This window comes from Lissotriton vulgaris, chromosome 2_2 (assembly GCF_964263255.1).
Source record: "Lissotriton vulgaris chromosome 2_2, aLisVul1.2, whole genome shotgun sequence".
NCBI lineage: Eukaryota > Metazoa > Chordata > Amphibia > Caudata > Salamandridae > Lissotriton > Lissotriton vulgaris.
Genome location: NC_141688.1, coordinates 21,895,665 through 21,914,114, shown reverse-complemented (window position 1 = coordinate 21,914,114; position 18,450 = coordinate 21,895,665). Strand labels below are relative to the sequence as shown.

At 50.0% G+C, this 18,450-nt stretch overlaps 1 protein-coding gene across 1 annotated transcript in view; it reads right to left on the bottom strand.

The window, feature by feature from the left end:
- The window catches only part of SNX1 (sorting nexin 1), a 672,004-nt gene that overhangs the window by 425,521 nt on the left and 228,033 nt on the right, over positions 1-18,450 (bottom strand). Inside the window, exon 7 of the mRNA XM_086959205.1 lies at positions 977-1,055. Coding sequence (XP_086815331.1) covers positions 977-1,055 — 79 coding nt within the window. The remainder of the gene's footprint in view (positions 1-976; positions 1,056-18,450) is intronic.

Here is an 18,450-nt window from a genome sequence, read left to right as displayed (position 1 = left end):
TTGGGCGTCCAACGGGCCAGGAAGTCAAAACATGGGCTGCAAACAGGGCGCAAACAGGGCGCAAACGTGGGACACCAACCAAGGAGAGAGCAAGAGACTGTAGGCGATTCAAACAGGGGCTGTGTCACTCAAACAGCATACCGCCAACAGCAGCACCCCTGCAGGAAACCGTTACGAAGTAGACAGATGTGTGAAGCTGTGGCAATCACCAATGGCCCTGCGCTGAATTTATATAATGCACACCCCTCCGGTGGGCACCAAGGAGGCCCGGGGTCAAGCAATGCAGCACGACAGGGACTATCGGACAAGGAGAGAACTAGGAGACTTTAGGCAGTGCAGGCAGGTGTCCACCACCCATGCAAACAGCTCCACAGTCACAAGGCCATGAAAATCGGTCACCTTCATCAGGGCCTGCAGGGAGGTAAGGCAGCTGGTGTCAAAGCTACACAAGCTTTGTGGCCGATGATAAAAGACGTGTTCAGCAGGCCAATTAAGCTAGCAGTGCACAGCACTACGCCGGTAGGAACAATTGCAGGATGCAATCTCGTGGGCCCAGAAGGATATCATGGGCCAAGCGAATCCGCCACCTAGAGAATACCCCAAGCCCCCATTACTCTAACCATGTTAAAGCTTTGTCTGACTATGCTTATTATTGCACTGCTCTATGATTACAGATGGATTCCCTTGCTTGACAGCAGGTTTGACTCAAGCATAGGGCTATGATATATCCGAAATTTGAGAATAAAATATTTATTATTTGCACTTAAAGCCTAAAAAGCATTTAGTGTTCCAATAGTTTGCTTGGTTTGAGAGCTGAATTATGGAATTTACTAACCTCTGAAAACAGCCTAACAAAGAAAAATTACACTTACAGACCCATCAGTGCATATTTGACAGCAGTGAGATGGTGCGACAACTGTGTGTTAACTTGTGAAAGACTACTTAGAGAAAATAAAAGTAGCATGGGAATACTCACCTTTCCAAAGCAGCACGCCTCTTCTCCAGAAACTCTGCAGAAGAGGAATCTTCTTTACCCACTTTGACTTTGGTCATGCCTTGGTGGAAAGAAGGAAAGAAATATACATAGGTGAGGAGGATAAATGTCAAGTAAAATGATAGATATAATAACGACACAACTTGAAAATGAGTAGAGTTTCATGAGTTTTTACACTTACCTGGTAAAGGCTTCTCGCTGCCAACAGATTCAATAAATTAAAAAAGTTTTTGAAAAGGGAAGGAATTCTAGGACTGCCGTCATAATCCTGAAAATGTTAATAGAGTAGAATTTTTCTTTTCAATGGTCCAACAATCCAGTAATGTTTGCAGCTTCCGCATGAACACAGCCAGATCTATCACTAACCTAGATTTGGTCTTTCTTGCCACCCACCCCCATGCCTGAAAACCAGCAAAGAACTCTTCTTCCTCTTTATGAAGAACCTATTACCACAAATCTGGATTAGTGATCCTTTATGATTCATGAGTAATTGACATTGTTAAAGCATTTGAATGAATTTGAGCCAATACACCAAAGACAAGCATATTGTTCTTTTTGCTAGATAAGACAATTTAAGTCCCCCGAAAGTGCTGGCTGGACAATTCAATACTTAAGACTATAAATGAAGATCTCTGGAGGAAAAATGCGGTTCCTTCTTCTTGAACAAGTTATTTACTTTCGGTAACAATATATCTGTAAGAAACTTTAGTTAGTGATAGATTCCTTACCTTACAGGCATCAGACTGGAAAACCGGAAAGCTTTCGTCAGCAGTACCCCTGCGCGTCAGTAGGCGTCGGCATACGGCTCCGCGTACGTCGTTGGAGTCGCCGTGATGACGTCGCTGGAGCTACTTAGACGCGGAGACCGGTAACTTGAGGGCTGCATCAGGTACCAAGCGGGTGCCTGACTTTGGTGGCGGTGTGCCTACTAGCCACCAACCCCCCCCCCGACCGAGACTCATGATGTCATTAATGATTACTCGTAGAAATATCAATATAGGACTAGCTAGGTTGTGTTAGTGAGACTCAGGGGGTATATCTGCTGGCAAACCCTTAGGTTTGATCACGAAGCCCTCACACACCAACCTAGTTGGTGTCATGCTTCATCATCGGGCCCACCACAGTGACACCGAATGTGTCCCGGGTGTGCTGCGACTCCAGATTACTGAGGAGCAGGTATGCTTGCTGAGTGTGCAGTGATGGTGAGAATGAAAGTGAAAAGTTAAAAGCTATACAGGTGGTCCCAGTTCCCGAGGGTGAAAGGTAAATTTAATACCTGGGCCCCTGTTAGCAAGATAAAAAGGCTGTGGACGATGTGGAGTGTATTAAGAGCTCCTACGTCCTTGTGGTCTACATGTTTCAGCCAGGCCTTTTGATTAAAACTGGCTTTCCTCAGGACCAATGAGTATGTGTGAGTGATAATAAACTATATTAAGTGACAATGTGTGGTAAAAAGTGTCGCACTCGCTAAGGTGCTGTACGTGTAAGAGGGGGATTCCCTCTACTTTAACTTGCTACTTGCTGTTAAAGCCTCATGGGTCACTTGGCAGGGAGAGAAAGAAGACCGGTATTTCCGATCAGCGTGCTCCTGCGACCTATCGTCCTGCTCCAGTGTCCCGAATGCGACACTTTTTACCACACATTGTCACTTAATATAGTTTATTATCACTCACACATACTCATTGGTCCTGAGGAAAGCCAGTTTTAATCAAAAGGCCTGGCTGAAACATGTAGACCACAAGGACGTAGGAGCTCTTAATACACTCCACATCGTCCACAGCCTTTTTATCTTGCTAACAGGGGCCCAGGTATTAAATTTACCTTTCACCCTCGGGAACTGGGACCACCTGTATAGCTTTTAACTTTTCACTTTCATTCTCACCATCACTGCACACTCAGCAAGCATACCTGCTCCTCAGTAATCTGGAGTCGCAGCACACCCGGGACACATTCGGTGTCACTGTGGTGGGCCCGATGATGAAGCATGACACCAACTAGGTTGGTGTGTGAGGGCTTCGTGATCAAACCTAAGGGTTTGCCAGCAGATATACCCCCTGAGTCTCACTAACACAACCTAGCTAGTCCTATATTGATATTTCTACATATAAACTGGGGACCCGGACTGGCTTACCTAGTCCTCTCTCTCCCTTTTGATTTGCTATTAATGATTACTCCACTTATGAATGCTGTGTTCATATCACTAAAAAGGTTCCTGCAGCAACAGCAGGTTTCCCCCCCAAAAATTCCTGCATATTCACACTAACGACCTCCTGGTTAGGGTGAGCCTTAGCACACTCCTACCTCCGGGGTCCTCACCTTGGTCCTAAAGAATAACTAGCCAGTAGCACCATATAGGCAGAAACATGTTTACCACACACAGTGAGACATAGCTGATCAATCTATCCAGCACATACATCGCTCAATTTGCTTTTACTCGTGCCTGGTTGGCAGAATGAATAAAACTATTTTTGGACACAACCAAGACACTATTAAACTCACTTCACAATCACTTATCACCCTGACAAAAAGTACCTGCTCCGTAGTAATCCTGGCGCCGAAGCACACCGGGGAGGTACTCGACTTTCCTGGTGGGTTCCGATGATGAAGCATGTCACCAACTAGGTTGGTGAGTGAGGGCTTTCTAAAGAATCAAGTCTGATTCTCCTTGCTCACTCTTCTCCTACGAAGGCACACTCTTCTGTTTTTGGCTACTTAGAAGCGCCCACGCGCGCTGATGTCAGTTCTGTACACGACTTTCCGCACCAGGAACGCAGAGCCATGCAAGATACTGACCACTGGTGCATTGAAACTAGGGCCCTGAAAGGGATGACCTTAACCCTAGAAATCAGTTTGCAGAACGTGGAGGAAGAGTGGGGCGGTAAGGAATCTATCACTAATGTTTCTTACAGATATATCGTTACCAAAGGTAAGTAACTTGTTCAACAAGTAGGAACCACATTTTTCCTCCAGAGATCCTCATTTATAGTCCTAAGTACTGAATTGTCCAGCCAGCACTTTTGGGGGGACTTAAATTGTTTTATCTAGCAAAAAGAAAAGTATGCTCGTCTTTGGTGTATTGGCTTTAATTCATTCAAGTAGCCTGTTCATCTGAAAGGAACACGTTAGTGATAGATTCCTTACCTTAGAATAGATACCCCAGCAATACAAACCCCGGTGATGGGTCTGCGAACAAAGATCACACCAGAAAGTCCTGGAGAACAGAACGGCCAAAGAAGCAGCCTTTCCAGACTTGACGGTCAAGGCAATAATGCTTAGTAAAAGTGTGCAGCGAGGCCCATGTGGCTGCCTGACAGATGTCTTGCATGGGGACAGCACGTCCCAATGCAGTAGTAGTTGCTGTCGCCCTGGTAGAATGAGCGCGCAACCCCACCGGAGGTTCCTTTTTAGCCAGAGAATACCAGGCCTTGATACACAAGATGACCCCGTGGCAGATAGTCCTCGTGTGTACAGCCCGGCCTTTCTTGGCGCCCACGTAGCCAACAAAGAGGTGGTCATCCACCCGGAACAAAAGGAGAGCACACGTTTTGGGTCTAGACAGTGGAGCCTCTCTTCCTCTCTGGAAGGATGCGGAGGCGGAAAGAAAGTGGGCAAGGTGATAGTTTGACCGATGTGGAAGGCAGTAACAACCGTTGGCAAGAAGGACGGACGAGTGCGAAGCACAACCTTGTCCGGATGGACCGACCGAAAAGGAGGCTTACAGGAAAGAGCCTGGAGCTAACTCATGTGCCTAGCGGAGGTGATGGCAACCAGGAAAGCAGTTTTCAAAGTTAATAAATGAAGAGGACAGTTGTGAAGCGGCTCAAAGGGAGCGCACATTAAATAGGTAAGAACCAGATTCAAGTCCCACTGTGGCATTACAAACGGAACAGGAGGGAAAAGGTGAGTAATGCCTTTGAGAAATATATTTACAACAGGGGACTTGAAAAGAGAGGGCTGATAAGGGAGCCTGAGAAAGGCCAAAATTGCACAAAAATAGTCCTTAATAGTGTCCAGAGCAGAGCCCTGCTGGCCAGAGAAAGAAGGAACAAAAGGACTTCTGTAAGAGGGGCAGAAAAGGGATCCACAGCCTTTGCTCTGCACCATGCCACAAATTTGTTCCACCTGCAGGCCTATCCCGAATTAGTGGAGGGACGCCTGGCTGCCAGAATGATATCACAGACTTCAGGGGGCAAGTCAAAAGGTATCAACTATCGCAACTCAATATCCACGCATGTAGGTGGAGGACCATCTCCTGCTGCTGCAACAGAAGATCCTCCGGAAGAGGCAGTCGGATTGGGGCATCCATGCTCATACTGAGTAGCTCGGGATACCAAACTCTTCAAGAGCCGGAGCCACAAGAACGACTTGGACCCGGTCGTGCCTGATCTTCAGCACTCTGGGTAGAAATGGTATAGGCGGAAAAGCGTACAATAGACCGCAGCTCCACGAGTGCCGCCTTGGAAATTCCAACACACAGAAGTGATGACATTGTGTGTTCTCTTCTGTGCCGAATAGATCTAACCAAGGCTCTCCCACTGCTGAAAGAGACCTTGTGCCGAGTGAAGACGCCATTCATGATCCATCATGCACCTGCAGCTGAGTTTGTCCGCCCTGGCGTTCAAAGAACCTGCCAGGTGTTGAACCGTCAAGGAAATGCCTTGACGTTCCAGCCATGTCCAGAGGCACAGATCCTCTTGACACAGGGTCCACAAACCTACCTACCCCTGTTTGTTGCAATACCACATGGCGGTGGTCTGGTCTGTGAACACCTGCACCACCCTCCCCTTGACAGAGGGAAGGAATACTTTCTGTGCAAGAAGGATCGCCCAAAGCTCCAGAAGGTTGATATGGGTCCGGGACGGATCTCTGCCTCTCCCATGTGACCACCCCATCCCAGGAGCAACTCATCCGTCACCACACTGTGCTCGGGTTGGGGAAGGGAGAGGGATTTGTGAGCTACCACTGCAATTGTTGTGCAGTGCCCTCTGAGATCTGAACGTAGTTTGACAGGTTTCCCTGATGCTGCGCCCACTGGAACTTCAGGTCCCACTGCAGAGCCCGCATATGCCACCTGGAATGGTTGGTTAGCAGGATGCAGGGGCCATGAGGCCCAAAGATCGGAATCATAGCCCGAATTTCCCGGACTCACTGTTCGGAAGGATAAACCCGAAACTGTGCTGTGTCCAGACCGCTCCGATGAAGAGGAGTTTCTGAGAGGGAATCATGTGCGACTTCAGCGCAATGATGGAGAACGCCAGCAAATGCAGGAGGTCGGCCGTAGTCTGGAGGTGGGAGATGACTGTTTGGGGCGAGCCCGCCTTCAACAACCAGTCAAGATATGGGGAAGACTGAAACCCCTGATCTGCGCAGATGAGCTGCAAACACCGCCATCACTTTCTTGAACACCCGAGGGGCGCTGGTAAGGTCAAGGGGATCACAGTGAACTGAAAATGCTCCTGCCCTACCGCGAATCGCAGGTAACGCCAGTGGGCCGGCAGGACGGGGATATGAAAATACGCGTCCTGCAGGTCCAAAAGCTACCATCCAGTCTTGCGGGTCGAGGGCACACAAGACCTGAGCAAGTGTGAGCTCTTGAACTTCTCCTTCCGGAGGAAGCGATTGACGTTCCGAAGGTCTAAGATGGGGCGCAGGCCTTTGTCCTTCTTTGGAACCAAGAAGTAGTGAGATTAACAACCACAACCAACTTCTGGTGTCGGAACGTGCTCGATGGCCCCCTTGGCCAAGAGGGCCGTAACTTCCTGCTTGAGAAGTGCAAAGTGATCCCCCGACATGCAGTGATACTGTGGTGGCTGGGATGTTGTCTCGAAGAGGAGGGAGTAACCCCTTCGGACAATTTGCAGAACCCACCTGTCCGATGTGATGGTGTGCCAGTGGTGGAGGTCGTGGCGAATCCTGCCACCTACTGGCGTCTGGTGGGCCTGAAACACCGGACTTTGGAGGCAGTGGCAGGAGGGGGGGTGGACTGACCCGCACGCTGGCCCCATCACCTGCCACTGTGGGTCCCATGTCCGCAGCTGCGCTAAGACTGTTGCTGCGCAGGCCTGTGGCTCTGAAATGAACGTGCCTGGGTGCCCTTTCCTTGATCACGAAAGGAGCGTATAGCAGAAGCGAAAGGAGTGCGTGCGGCCGAAAGGCCTAAGGACTTGGCTTTAGCCCTCGAGTCCTTAAAACGCTCCAACGTGCAATCCGCCTTATCGCCGAACAGGCGAGTGCCATCAAAGGGCATGTCCAACAATGTGTTCTAGACATCCCCAGAAAAGCAAGTCGGCGTAGCGCCACTGTCATGGAAATCCCCCTGCCCAGCGAGTCAGCAGTGTCAAGACCACAACGGATCGTGAACTTGGCTGCGTCTTTCCCCTCAGCAATAGCTTAGGAGAGTACTGTCCAAGCCTCCACCGGACACTGAGGCAGCACTCACGCAACCGTATCCCAAACAAAAATAGGAACAATGGCCCAAGAGACACGCAGTGTTCACAGACCGCAGTCCTAAACGTGCGGAAGAAAAAATCTTCTTCCCTAACTGCTCCAGTTTCTTGGATTCCATGTCCGGTGGTGTGGAAGAGAACATGCTCGGGGACGCAGAAGCTTGGACAACCAAGCTCTCAGGGGTAGGGTGTTGGCAGAGGAAAACGGGGTCGCCCGCGGTCCGGCGATGGCGTCGGGCCACATTCTTACCCACAGGAGCCCCAGTGTTGGGCCTGGAGCAGGTGCCCATAAGAACGTCAGAGAGTGCATCATTAAAGAGCAGCAGCAGCAGCTCCGTAGAAGAAGACGCCAGCTGAAGCACCTCTATCAGGAGGATAGTCCCGACGGCCACAGTAGGAAGCTCGAGGTGGAGAGCCTCAGCCACCCTACTCAAAACCATAGAGTATGAACCACCCTCCTCCATAGCCACGTTAGAAGGAGACAGTGAGCCAGGTTCAGGAGTATAATCCTGGGCACCTGCATCCCCCAGAGCCTCATCCCAGTCCAGTCCAGCTCTAACTCGCATTGTGCTGCAAGAGGGTCCTCAAACCCCTCCCAGTCCTCCTCGTCCTCCACAGCCTGCCGAACAGGCGGAACATAAGGAGGTCGGTGAAGAAAGGGAAAGAAATTCCCAAACGGCGTCGGAATCTGTGTCAGTCAACACCCTTCGGCACCGTCTCCAAGTCGGGGAGGAGACCAGGGACTTTGTCGGCCGGTGTCACGGCCGGCGCCGTTGGCGGCGCCGTCTTTGTCGGTGGAGGTCGTACTGGGCCAACCGACATGGGTGGGGATCCATGCATGGATCCATGGGGGTCTCTCGGCGTCGAGACCAAAGTCGTCAACGACGTCGGGCCGGAGCCAGCGAAGAATGAGGACCTCCAGCCGGGCCCGTGGGGTCCGAAGGCGCATCGGCTGAGCCAGACGGTCCGAAGACACGTGCCATGGCTGACAGGAACTCCTGCAACTGGGCAGGAGTCGCCAATGGACCCGGAGAAGGCGAGTAGGCCATCGGCAACTGCGGAGGCTCCGCCGGAGCTGCAGGGGCAGCATCAACCGCACCTTCAGCTGCGTAGCGCGCCCGGCCAGGGGAAGGCGAAGAGCGACAGCGCTTCTTCGACTTCTTGTGCTTCAACTTACCGGACTCCAAGTGCGAAGTCTTCGAATGGTGGTGATGGCTCCGCAGCCAGTCCCTCGACCTCCCATGGGACCGGGACCTGGAAAGGCGCCGAGCCGACTCCCAGGCCTGTAGCCACTTTCGGGACCGCTCCCCCAAAGTTGTCGGAGCCTTGGCCCGGCATTGGGGGCACGACTCAGAGTCGTGGTCGTGCCCCAGGCAGTAGAGACACTCACGGTGCAGATCCTTCACCGAAATCGTGAGGGGACAGGCCGCGCAAGGCATCCCTATGCACCTGGAATGTAAGTACTCAAAAAAACGAGACAAAAGTCCCCAAAAACTCAGACAAAAAATGACTGGGGGTACCGGTCTCTCCGGATTTGTGCTTGCTGGTGCAGGAAAAGAAAGAACTGACGTCAGCGCGCGTGGATGCGTCTAAGTAGCTCCAGCAACGTCATCTCTGAGACTACAACGACATATGCGGAGCCGTACGACGACGCCTACTGACACGCAGGGGTACTGCCTGGGGTTATTCTAAGGTAAGGAATCTATCACTAACATGTTTCTTTCCAATTAGCGGTTTCTTTTGGGGGCTTACCAAAGTGGAAATATACCTGCAAGTGCTGTTGCAGCCTCCGCTCATAGCCTCTTAAAAAAAATCTTCTGATCCACGCCAATAGGGCTGCCCTATTCTCTGCGTCTGTAGGACTCTATGGAGTCACTTGCTTCCAATGCCTTTTTTCTTCACTGAAGGAAACTGGATTTAAAGTCTGACTGGTTCTCCTGATAACCACTGACATGTTCTGTCCCCTATGCTTTATGTCGGCGTTCCCCACATTCAAGCATCAATCTGCAAGTGAGGATGCTTCTCTGCAAAAGTTCAATGTCTGGTGCTAGTGACAGCCTGGAAATAGGCATGCTGCAGCAGCTTCACCACTCTGAATAATACATACACTTCAAGGCGGGGTATTAAAGAGGCTGAATGAAGCCACAGATTATTTTTTTCGCAAACTGTATTTCTTGATTTTATTAGAGTACACACAGCAAAGAAAAGTAGCACCTTGTGAACCATAGATCATAGTCATGCTATTATATTGAACAGTATCCCATGGTTAATACATGGGATACAGGTTCCTACAGACTACATCCAGCAGAGTTCATCAGAACCAATCAGTAAGACAGAGAAAACTAGAAACTCAACTACATAATACAACAATGGTGGAGTGTGCATAACCACAGCATCAACAATTGGAAGGAGTTACAAGGCTGTGGTTTACGGGTTGGGGTGTATACTGTTGCGGCCACTTTTGTCATCTCATTATGTGACCATAGGGGCTCAGCACCTTGAAGTCTTGTCTGGAATAAATGGAGGGCAAGGGTACCAGGGTGGCAGGAGAGCAGTGGTGGACTCGCATGACAAGAATTCCATCAGTGGGCCCCAAATATAATCAAATAATTTCCGAGAGTCTGTGAGCTTATCAGTCAAATGCTCCATCATTAGGCCCTGCCAGAAGCGAACATGCCATTGCTACATGGAGGGGGCTGTTTGCTTTTACCATACTGCTGCAAGTGCCATCTTGGCTGCCCCCACATTATGGATCTGTCTCCCAACGTTTGGTGTTTTACCTCGGGGTCCCGTAGCCCCAACAGGACGAACTCAGGCGTCTGGGGTAGGAGGCAACCCAGGATATCTCATCTGGGTCAGAATCTCATTCCAATATGGTCTAATCGAGGGGAAGTCCCACCAAATATGCCTGAAGTCCCTTAAGAGTCCACATCCCCTCCAACAGCGGTCCGTGGTGTTTGGATAGATCTTGTGGAGCTCTGCAGAGTGGAGATACCAATTATACAGAAGTTTATAGTGGGCCTCCCTTAAGCCTAGTGATCGGTTGTACTTAGGGTTGCCCTTAAATAACATGGTCCATTCTTTCACAGTACCTGAAGTGCCTAAAACCTTTTCCCAAAAGACTCTATATCTCTAACTAGGAGCAGTGGTCGAAGCATTAAGAAGCGAAAAGATGAATGAAATGGTCCCCCTAGAACTCCTTCCTAGGCGTACAAATTGTTCAATTGGAAGCCGATCCCTGGTGGTTGCCTGTCTATACTCTGACTGTGCTACCAGGTAGACCAATTGGTTATAATGATATCTCTCCATTACAGAGAGATAGAGGTTCCTGCAGACTGCTGTCGATTTGATTGCTGTTGATTGGAAGAGTAACGTTGGTTGCTCTGATTGTAGGAGCGATATTGAGATTGTCCTCCTCGAAAAGTGGAAGAAGTGCCGCGTCCGCGTGCACCCCGAAATGGCTGCTTTCAAAATTGTAAAGTGCCCAGTGATTTAGCCATATCGGTGTCCTTCATAATGGACTCCAAAGCTTTGTCAATGTGGGATCCTAACAGCGATTCACCATCATAAGGCATATCAAGGATCTTGGATTGAACTTCCTGCTGGAAGGAGGAGGTGGACTTCAACCAACCCTGGCGTCGTAAGGCAGCCGCAATAGCAAGCTGGCGGAAACCAGTGCCCGCAATATCGACTGCGCAGTCAATCATCTCTTCAGATGCTCTTTGTCCGTCCTGGATGAGTTGCAGAGCGTCCGCTTTGGAAGCGTCCGGGATGAGGTTGACTAGGGCAGATATGTCCGACCACATCTGCCGGTCGTAGTGGCCCAAGATGGCTAAGGCATTCGCCGCCCACACTGTAGTGGAAGCCATGGTGGAGAATTTTCGTCCAATGGCCTCTAGGCGCCGACCTTCTCTATCTGGAGGTGCGGTGATTGGAGACGCTGGATTACGGGCCCGACGCTGTGCCTCTTGAGTTACAACCGAATCCGGCTTAGGGTGAGAGACCAGGCATGCTGGTGAACCAGTTGGGACCTTATATTTCTTCTCAAGGAGCGGCACTTGGGCAGGTAACTAATTCGGAGCCTGCATGAGCTTAACTCCCTCCTTCCATATAAAATCGAATCGTGTGGACTTGTTTGAAAGGCTGATTTTTGAAATCGTAGAGGAAACAGTCCTCATCTCTGTGTGTCCTTGGCAATTTACAGCGCGGAGCCGCTCGATCCATCAACAGATGAAAACTGGCAATATCGACTGGAGGGGAATCTCCAGATTCTCCTGGTTGAGGGGAGGGCGTCTGCATTTGGTAGTTGTCCCACTCTGCAATGCCGGTTGAGGCATCATCATTATCCGTGTCATCGTGGACCTCTCGGTCATCCCGTTCTGAAATCGCCTCATCATCCGCATCATGTGGATAGACATTAGTGTGAATTTTGACCGACGTTTGAACCTGGGGTGAAGGCGTCTATAGCAAAGGTGGTGGAACAGGTGGCGGAGCTGTCGCAGTCGCAGCAGGTGACGGTCTAGGAGTACCTTGTGGCGTTGGTGGAAAACGCCGGTTGTAGTCGTCCAGCATATGCTGGAGATTTAAAATCAAAGACAAAGGCAAAGTAGCCATTGGAACTTTGACTAACTGTTCCTCAGCATGAGACTCCTGGTCGTCGCCTTCGTCATCACTGCCGGAATCTTGACATTTGATGATGAGATCAGACGGACTGAGGGCCGCCCCGAAAGTGTCATCCACATCATTACCAGAGTCCGAGTCAGGCTCAGAGGAAGTGGCAAACATAGGTGAAGGAGGCTGCAGTTCAGGAGCAGACAACTGGTGGCATGACAGTGTACGGCAATGGTGCGTCGGATGGGTGCCAACGGATGTAGAAACTGAAGTAGATAAAGGCACAAGAGGCAACGAGGCAAAAGAAGATGGTGCCACCGTCGACGGTGCCGTCGACGTTATCGTTGACGGTGCTGAAATGGCCGTCGATGAAAATGACTTCGATGAATCCAGCATCAACGGTAGGCTCGTCAACGAAGCCGTCGTCGACGGAGCCGTCGTCGACGGAAGTTTCTTAGATGACAAAGCTGCCGACGAAATGGTCTATGCAGTAGACACCCCTGTAGACGGAGCCCTCGTCAACGAAGCCTTAGTCGACGGACTCTTCGTCGACGACGAAGACATTTTGATGGATTTCGTCGACTATGTTGGTTTCTTCGTCGACGAGGTGATAGGAATCGTCGACGAGACAGTCTGAAAGGCCAATGAAACTCTCGTCGATGTAGAGGCAGTCGACGAGCCCATCGTCGACGAGCTAAAAGCGGACGTCGTCGTCAGTGTCGTCGTCGTTGACGATGTATACACTGCAGATCTCGTCGTCGGAACGCTCGTAGACGCTCCCGTCGATGACGAAGCATGTTTAGGTGTGGAAACACACTGTGAGGCAGCAGAAGACGCCTAAGAGCCAGGTCTCGTGGGCGCAGCAGTAGTAGGACCTGGTGGGGACACCACAGAGGCCAAACGCAGGGCCAGTTTCTTCTTTTTAGAAAAGGAGAAGGCATATCCTGCACACTACCACGCTTAGAGGCTGTAGAGGAGGGTCCAGATTGAAAACTCTCAGCATCAGACAAAGCTTAATCCTTGTCTTTAAGACGTTGGAGCCAAAGGAGGAGACTACCTTCTCTGTCCTTTAGAGTCTTGTTAGAAAAGGATCTACAAAACTTGCAGCTGCCTACTTCATGCTCAGGGTAGAGACAATAAATACATTTCTTGTGGGGGTCCTCTTTAGAAAGACGCAACTTCCCACAAGAAGAGCAAGGTCGGAATAAAGACTTCTTACTTGACATGATGAAAGTTCAGGAAACAAGAAACAGTTGAGGAAAAAACTGAGCAGAGCTCAGGGAGACTAGATTCACACGACGTGCGGTAGAAAATTTGAGGGCTTGAGCTTCTGAGGAGAAGGTTCTAGAGGGTGCTGGCGCCTGATTGGTTAGTTGTAGTTTGGACTAACATAATGACAATGATATGTTACAAGTGTTTTCTTTCTCTATCATGCATTCCTATGGAGGAATTGTTTTAGAGGTTCAGTTATGTATTTACTTCTAGTTTTTCTTATGTTATGTTCTCACATATATATATATTTTTAGTATTTATTGCTATTTTCTGTACCGTGGGACTCCCACTTCGACGACGGGGAATATTCAAGCATGTGAATCTATGAAAGACACCCCTAATACTGGAGAACCATACCACAGCAGATGTTAAGTGAGACAGCTTGTTGCCCATCACGTTCCAAGCATTCCAGGCTTCCTCTGGAAGGGAGGGCAAGAGGCGTCCCACCGAGTCCCACAAGGCATTGGAGAAGCAGGCAAGGCCACAAGAAATGTCCAGAGACAATATTTTGGGCGGCAGCATGTACCACAAACCTCTTATTAGAGGGATGCCGAAGTAGACAGGAGGGAGCCTCAAGGGCTGGGTAATGCCTGTGAGAAACCGAGAGATACACAGGGAGCCCTGTTTCAGGTTTAGCCCAAGCACCCAACAGGATATCGAAACTAGCATTGAAAATGCAATAGGTCTCGCCCTCGTTTAAGTTAAAGCAATTCTGTTTGTAGTCAGGTGGCTTTTTAGCTTTGCTTTTATTAGTGTTTTTCAAACTTTCATGTACATAACGAATATGTATGCATATATGTATAAATATATGTATGCATGCATTAATATTTGTACTTGTATAGATATGCAGATGTATATATATTTATCTATACTACTATTATAAAGAGAGAGCTGAAACCTTTGAGGCGGGTAAACTCAAGAAGTACAGCATCAATCACAACACCCAATACAGCATTGTAAAGGGGAGTTGCAGCAGATGGACATAGGCTATACAGCTGCCCAATCAATCAATCAATCAAGCATTTGTATAACGCACTACTCACCCGGAGGGTCTCAAGGCGCTTGGGGGTGTGGGGGGCCGCTACTGCTCGAACAGCCAGGTCTTGAGCTGCTTCCTGAAGGCGAGGTGGTCTTGGGTCAGGCGGAGGTGGGTCGGGAGGGAGTTCCAGGTCTTGGCGGCCAGGTAGGAGAAGGACCTTCCTCCTGTGGTGGCTCTTCGGATGCGGGGGACGGCGGCAAAGGCGTGGTTGGTCGATCGAAGCTGGCGTGTGGGAGTGTAGAAGTTGAGGCGGCTGTTGAGGTATCTTGGGCCTTGGTTGTGGAGAGCTTTGTGTGCGTGGGTGAGGAGACGGAAGTTGATTCTCTTGTTGAACGGGAGCCAGTGTAGGTCTCTTAGGTGTCCGGAAATGTGGCTTTGTCGGGGGATGTCGAGGATGAGTCTTGCTGAGGCGTTCTGGATCCGCTGGAGTCTCCTCTGGAGTTTGGCGGTGGTTCCGGCGTAGAGGGAGTTGCCGTAGTCCAGTCGGCTGGTGACGAGGGCCTGGGTGACCGTCTTCCTGGTCTCAGTGGGGATCCACCTGAAGATCTTACGTAGCATGCGCAGGATGTTGAAGCATGACGAGGAGGCGGCGTTGACTTGTCTGGTCATGGAGAGGGAGGAGTCCAGGATGAAGCCCAGGTTGCGTGCATGGTCTGTGGGTTTGGGTGCGCTGCCCAGGGCGGTGGGCCACTATGAGTCGTCCCAGGCGGAGGGCGACGGGCCTAGGATGAGGACTTCCGTCTTGTCTGAGTTCAGTTTCAGGTGGCTGTTCATCATCCACTCGGCTACGTCTGTCATCCCTTCGTGTAGGTTGGCTCTGGCGGTGTCGCTGGTGAGGGAGAGGATCAGCTGGGTGTCGTCGGCGTTAGAGATGATGTTGAGGTTGTGTTGGCGTGCGATGGCCGCGAGTGGGCTCATGTAGACGTTGAAGAGGGTGGGGCTGAGCGAGGAGCCTTGAGGAACGCCGCAGATGACTTCGGTGGCTTCTGATCTGAACGGAGGGAGGCGGACTCTCTGTGTACTTCCGGCGAGGAAGGAGATGATCCAATCTAGTGCCTTCTCTTGGATTCCGACGTTGCTGAGGCGCTGCACTAGGGTGTGGTGGCAGACGGTGTCGAATGCCGCGGAGAGGTCCAGGAGAATGAGGGCCGCAGTTTCTCCATTGTCGAGCAGGGCTCGGATGTCATCGGTGGCTGTGATGAGGGCGGTCTCGGTGCTGTGGTTGGCCCGGAAGCCGGACTGCGAGAGGTCGAGGGATCCGTTCGTCTCGAGGAAGGCGGCAAACTGCTTGTTGACGTTCTTCTCGATGACTTTGGTCGGGAACAGGAGGAGCGAGATGGGGCGGTAGTTTTTGAGTTTGGTGGGGTCCGCTGATGGTTTCTTCAGTAGAGCGCTGAGTTCGGCGTGCTTCCAGCTCTCATTATACATTAGAAAGATCAAAGTACCTTAGGGGTAAAGTAGTCCCTTGTGGGCGTTGGCGTTGTGCTGTCAGCGATGGGCGTGCAGCGTTGTCAGAGGGGGCGTGGCATTCACTGTGCACGCACATTCACGATCCGTCGTTTGTGGGCGTGCAGCGTTGTCAGATGGGGCGCGGCATTGAGTGTGCGCGCCCATTCACGATCCGTCATTTGCAGGCGTGCAGCTTTGTCAGAGGGGGCGCGGCATTGACTGTGCGCGCCCATTCACGATCCATCGTTTGTGGCCGTGCAGCGTTGTCACATGGGGCGCAGCATTGACTGTGCGCGCCCATTCACGATACATCGTTTGTGGGCATGCAGCGTGGCTTCCCAAGCGCGCCATTCACTCGGCAGAGAGGTCTCCAAACAACAAGGTGCGCAGCACTCACGGACCATCCCATTGAGGCGGAATTACTGCTATATGGGAAGGAGAACACATCCCGGACAACGTCGGGACGAGCTGCTAGTATATATATTGTTTATTGTTTGGATGATGATCAATTAATTAAATGGACACTTGTCATGAATCTTTATTGTAATAATCCAAACTAAGGTACGATTCACAATTTTGTGCAAATATGCATTGTGGAGAAATATTCCTCCAAATATGTTTTCCTTATTCTCCCATCTTCTAAATTGTGCCTCTTACTCACCCAACATGGCCGCTCACATTAGTCTGTTGTTTATTTTGTTTTAAAAAAATCTCTTTTGGCATGTGTCTATTTGAATCACCTGTGTGTATACCTATAAATTGGTAAAACATTTTGGAGCGCGTTATGTGAACAAGCTCCCTTGAAGAGCGAAACGCGTTATGGACGGCATTATGTCTATGATTATTTTTTGTATGGATTAAATGCACTCTGCTTTTCACTTGAAGAGGATTCTGGAGTTTTTCTTTGTTGCCCGATGCTGTGAATATATATATATATATAAATATCCCGCCCCAACGTTGTCCGGGGCCAATGAGGCTTCAGGGCCAACCGGCTGCCCTGGCCCCCGCCCGCCCAGAACACTTAAATTTTTCACTTTGACTTTCTTTTGGTCCACGCCAGAGATTGCTACGGCTGTGCTGCTCCAATTACTCATTTTTAAACACTGGCACTGACACAGAGGAGAAGGCAGTTCTATGCCAGGAATCAGGGGAAGCGCTGTATGCTTTCAATTAGCCCTGAAAAACCCTTGAAGCAAAGCCTGCCTCGCTGAACAGTGGTAGCAGAAATTACACAGATTAATTTGAGAGCAAAGGCGGTGTTTGTAGTTTAAAAGCCAGGATGAAATCAAGAGATGACACATATTTATATTATAGCACCTTGAGCAGATGGAAGCAGGGCAAACCGCCCGACCCCCTCCCGTCCCGACCCCCCGCCCCTCCTCTCCTCTCTTTGCCTCGCCTTTGCCTTACCTGAGCCGCCGCTCCTCCCCCCGCTCCGGACTCCACCGCCGCTCCTCGCCGCTCGTCACCGCTCCTCCCGGCCTGTCGTCATCACGCACGTTGCGGCCATCGCTAAGTCGCGGCCAGCGCTACGTCGCTACTTTTAGGGAACTATTTTGTTTTTAAAGTTACATTTTTAGATTTACGTTTTTTTTTAAATTTATGTAGGCTATGTCCATCTACACACCCTGACAATTTCAAGGATGTATCGGGTGTGTGGATTGGCGCTGTGGTTCCCGAGTTTACCTGGCTCAAAGGGTTGAGTTCTCTCTTCATAATAGTAGTATAGAAGATATGTGCATATGTGTGCGCGTAGAGAGGTAGTGTAGAGTGTGTAGTAGGGAGTAGAGTGTGTAGTAGGGAGTAGAGTGTGTAGTAGGGAATAGAGTGTGTAGTAGGGAGTAGTAGGAAGTAGAGTGTAGTGGGGAGTAGAGTGTGTAGTGGGGAGTAGAGTGTGTAGTAGGAGTAGAGTGTGCATGCTTCACTCGGATTGGTCCTTGGCCACACATTACGTCTCACCCGGCGTCAACATTTCCTCTCCCAGCGCATCAATCACTGGGAGTTTTCCTTTGCTGCGCCTCGCTCCGTGTCCTCTCCTGTTTCACTCTCCAGCCTCTTGCGCTCTCTCTCTGAGTACAACATCCCTTCCCTCCTCTGCCTGCTCCACATTTCAGTGCATCCTCCCTTCACCCTCCGCATTCCTACCCACACCTGTTTCTAAAGGCAGCCTAAACTAGTTAATGCGCCTGCTGGAAAAACCAGTGTGTACAATGTCAGTTTTAATTGTTGCGCATCTACATGTCCTTCATTCTTCCGCTATCAATAAAATGAATGATACATTCGGTAAAAATACCCGCTAGAGCTTAAAACTCGTTATAAAGTAGTATGTGGTTTGTCCTGCATTGAACATTAAATGCTACGAATATTATTTTATTATTAACAATGAAAGCAACCATCGGAGGAAGTGTGGAGTGAATGCTGTCAGGGTAGATAGTGGGAGGGCTTCAGATTAATAGTTACATAGGCATGTCGGTCTATAAGTATCCCTATAGCTTACGAGTGCACTATAGTGGCCTCTGTAAATGTAAAACACATAAATGCCAACAGACCCGATTCGGGTGGGAGTCACCCGATTTTCCACGCCAAAATTAGTTTTTGTGGGATGTCTCCCGCTGGAATTTGCTTCTCCTTCAATAGAA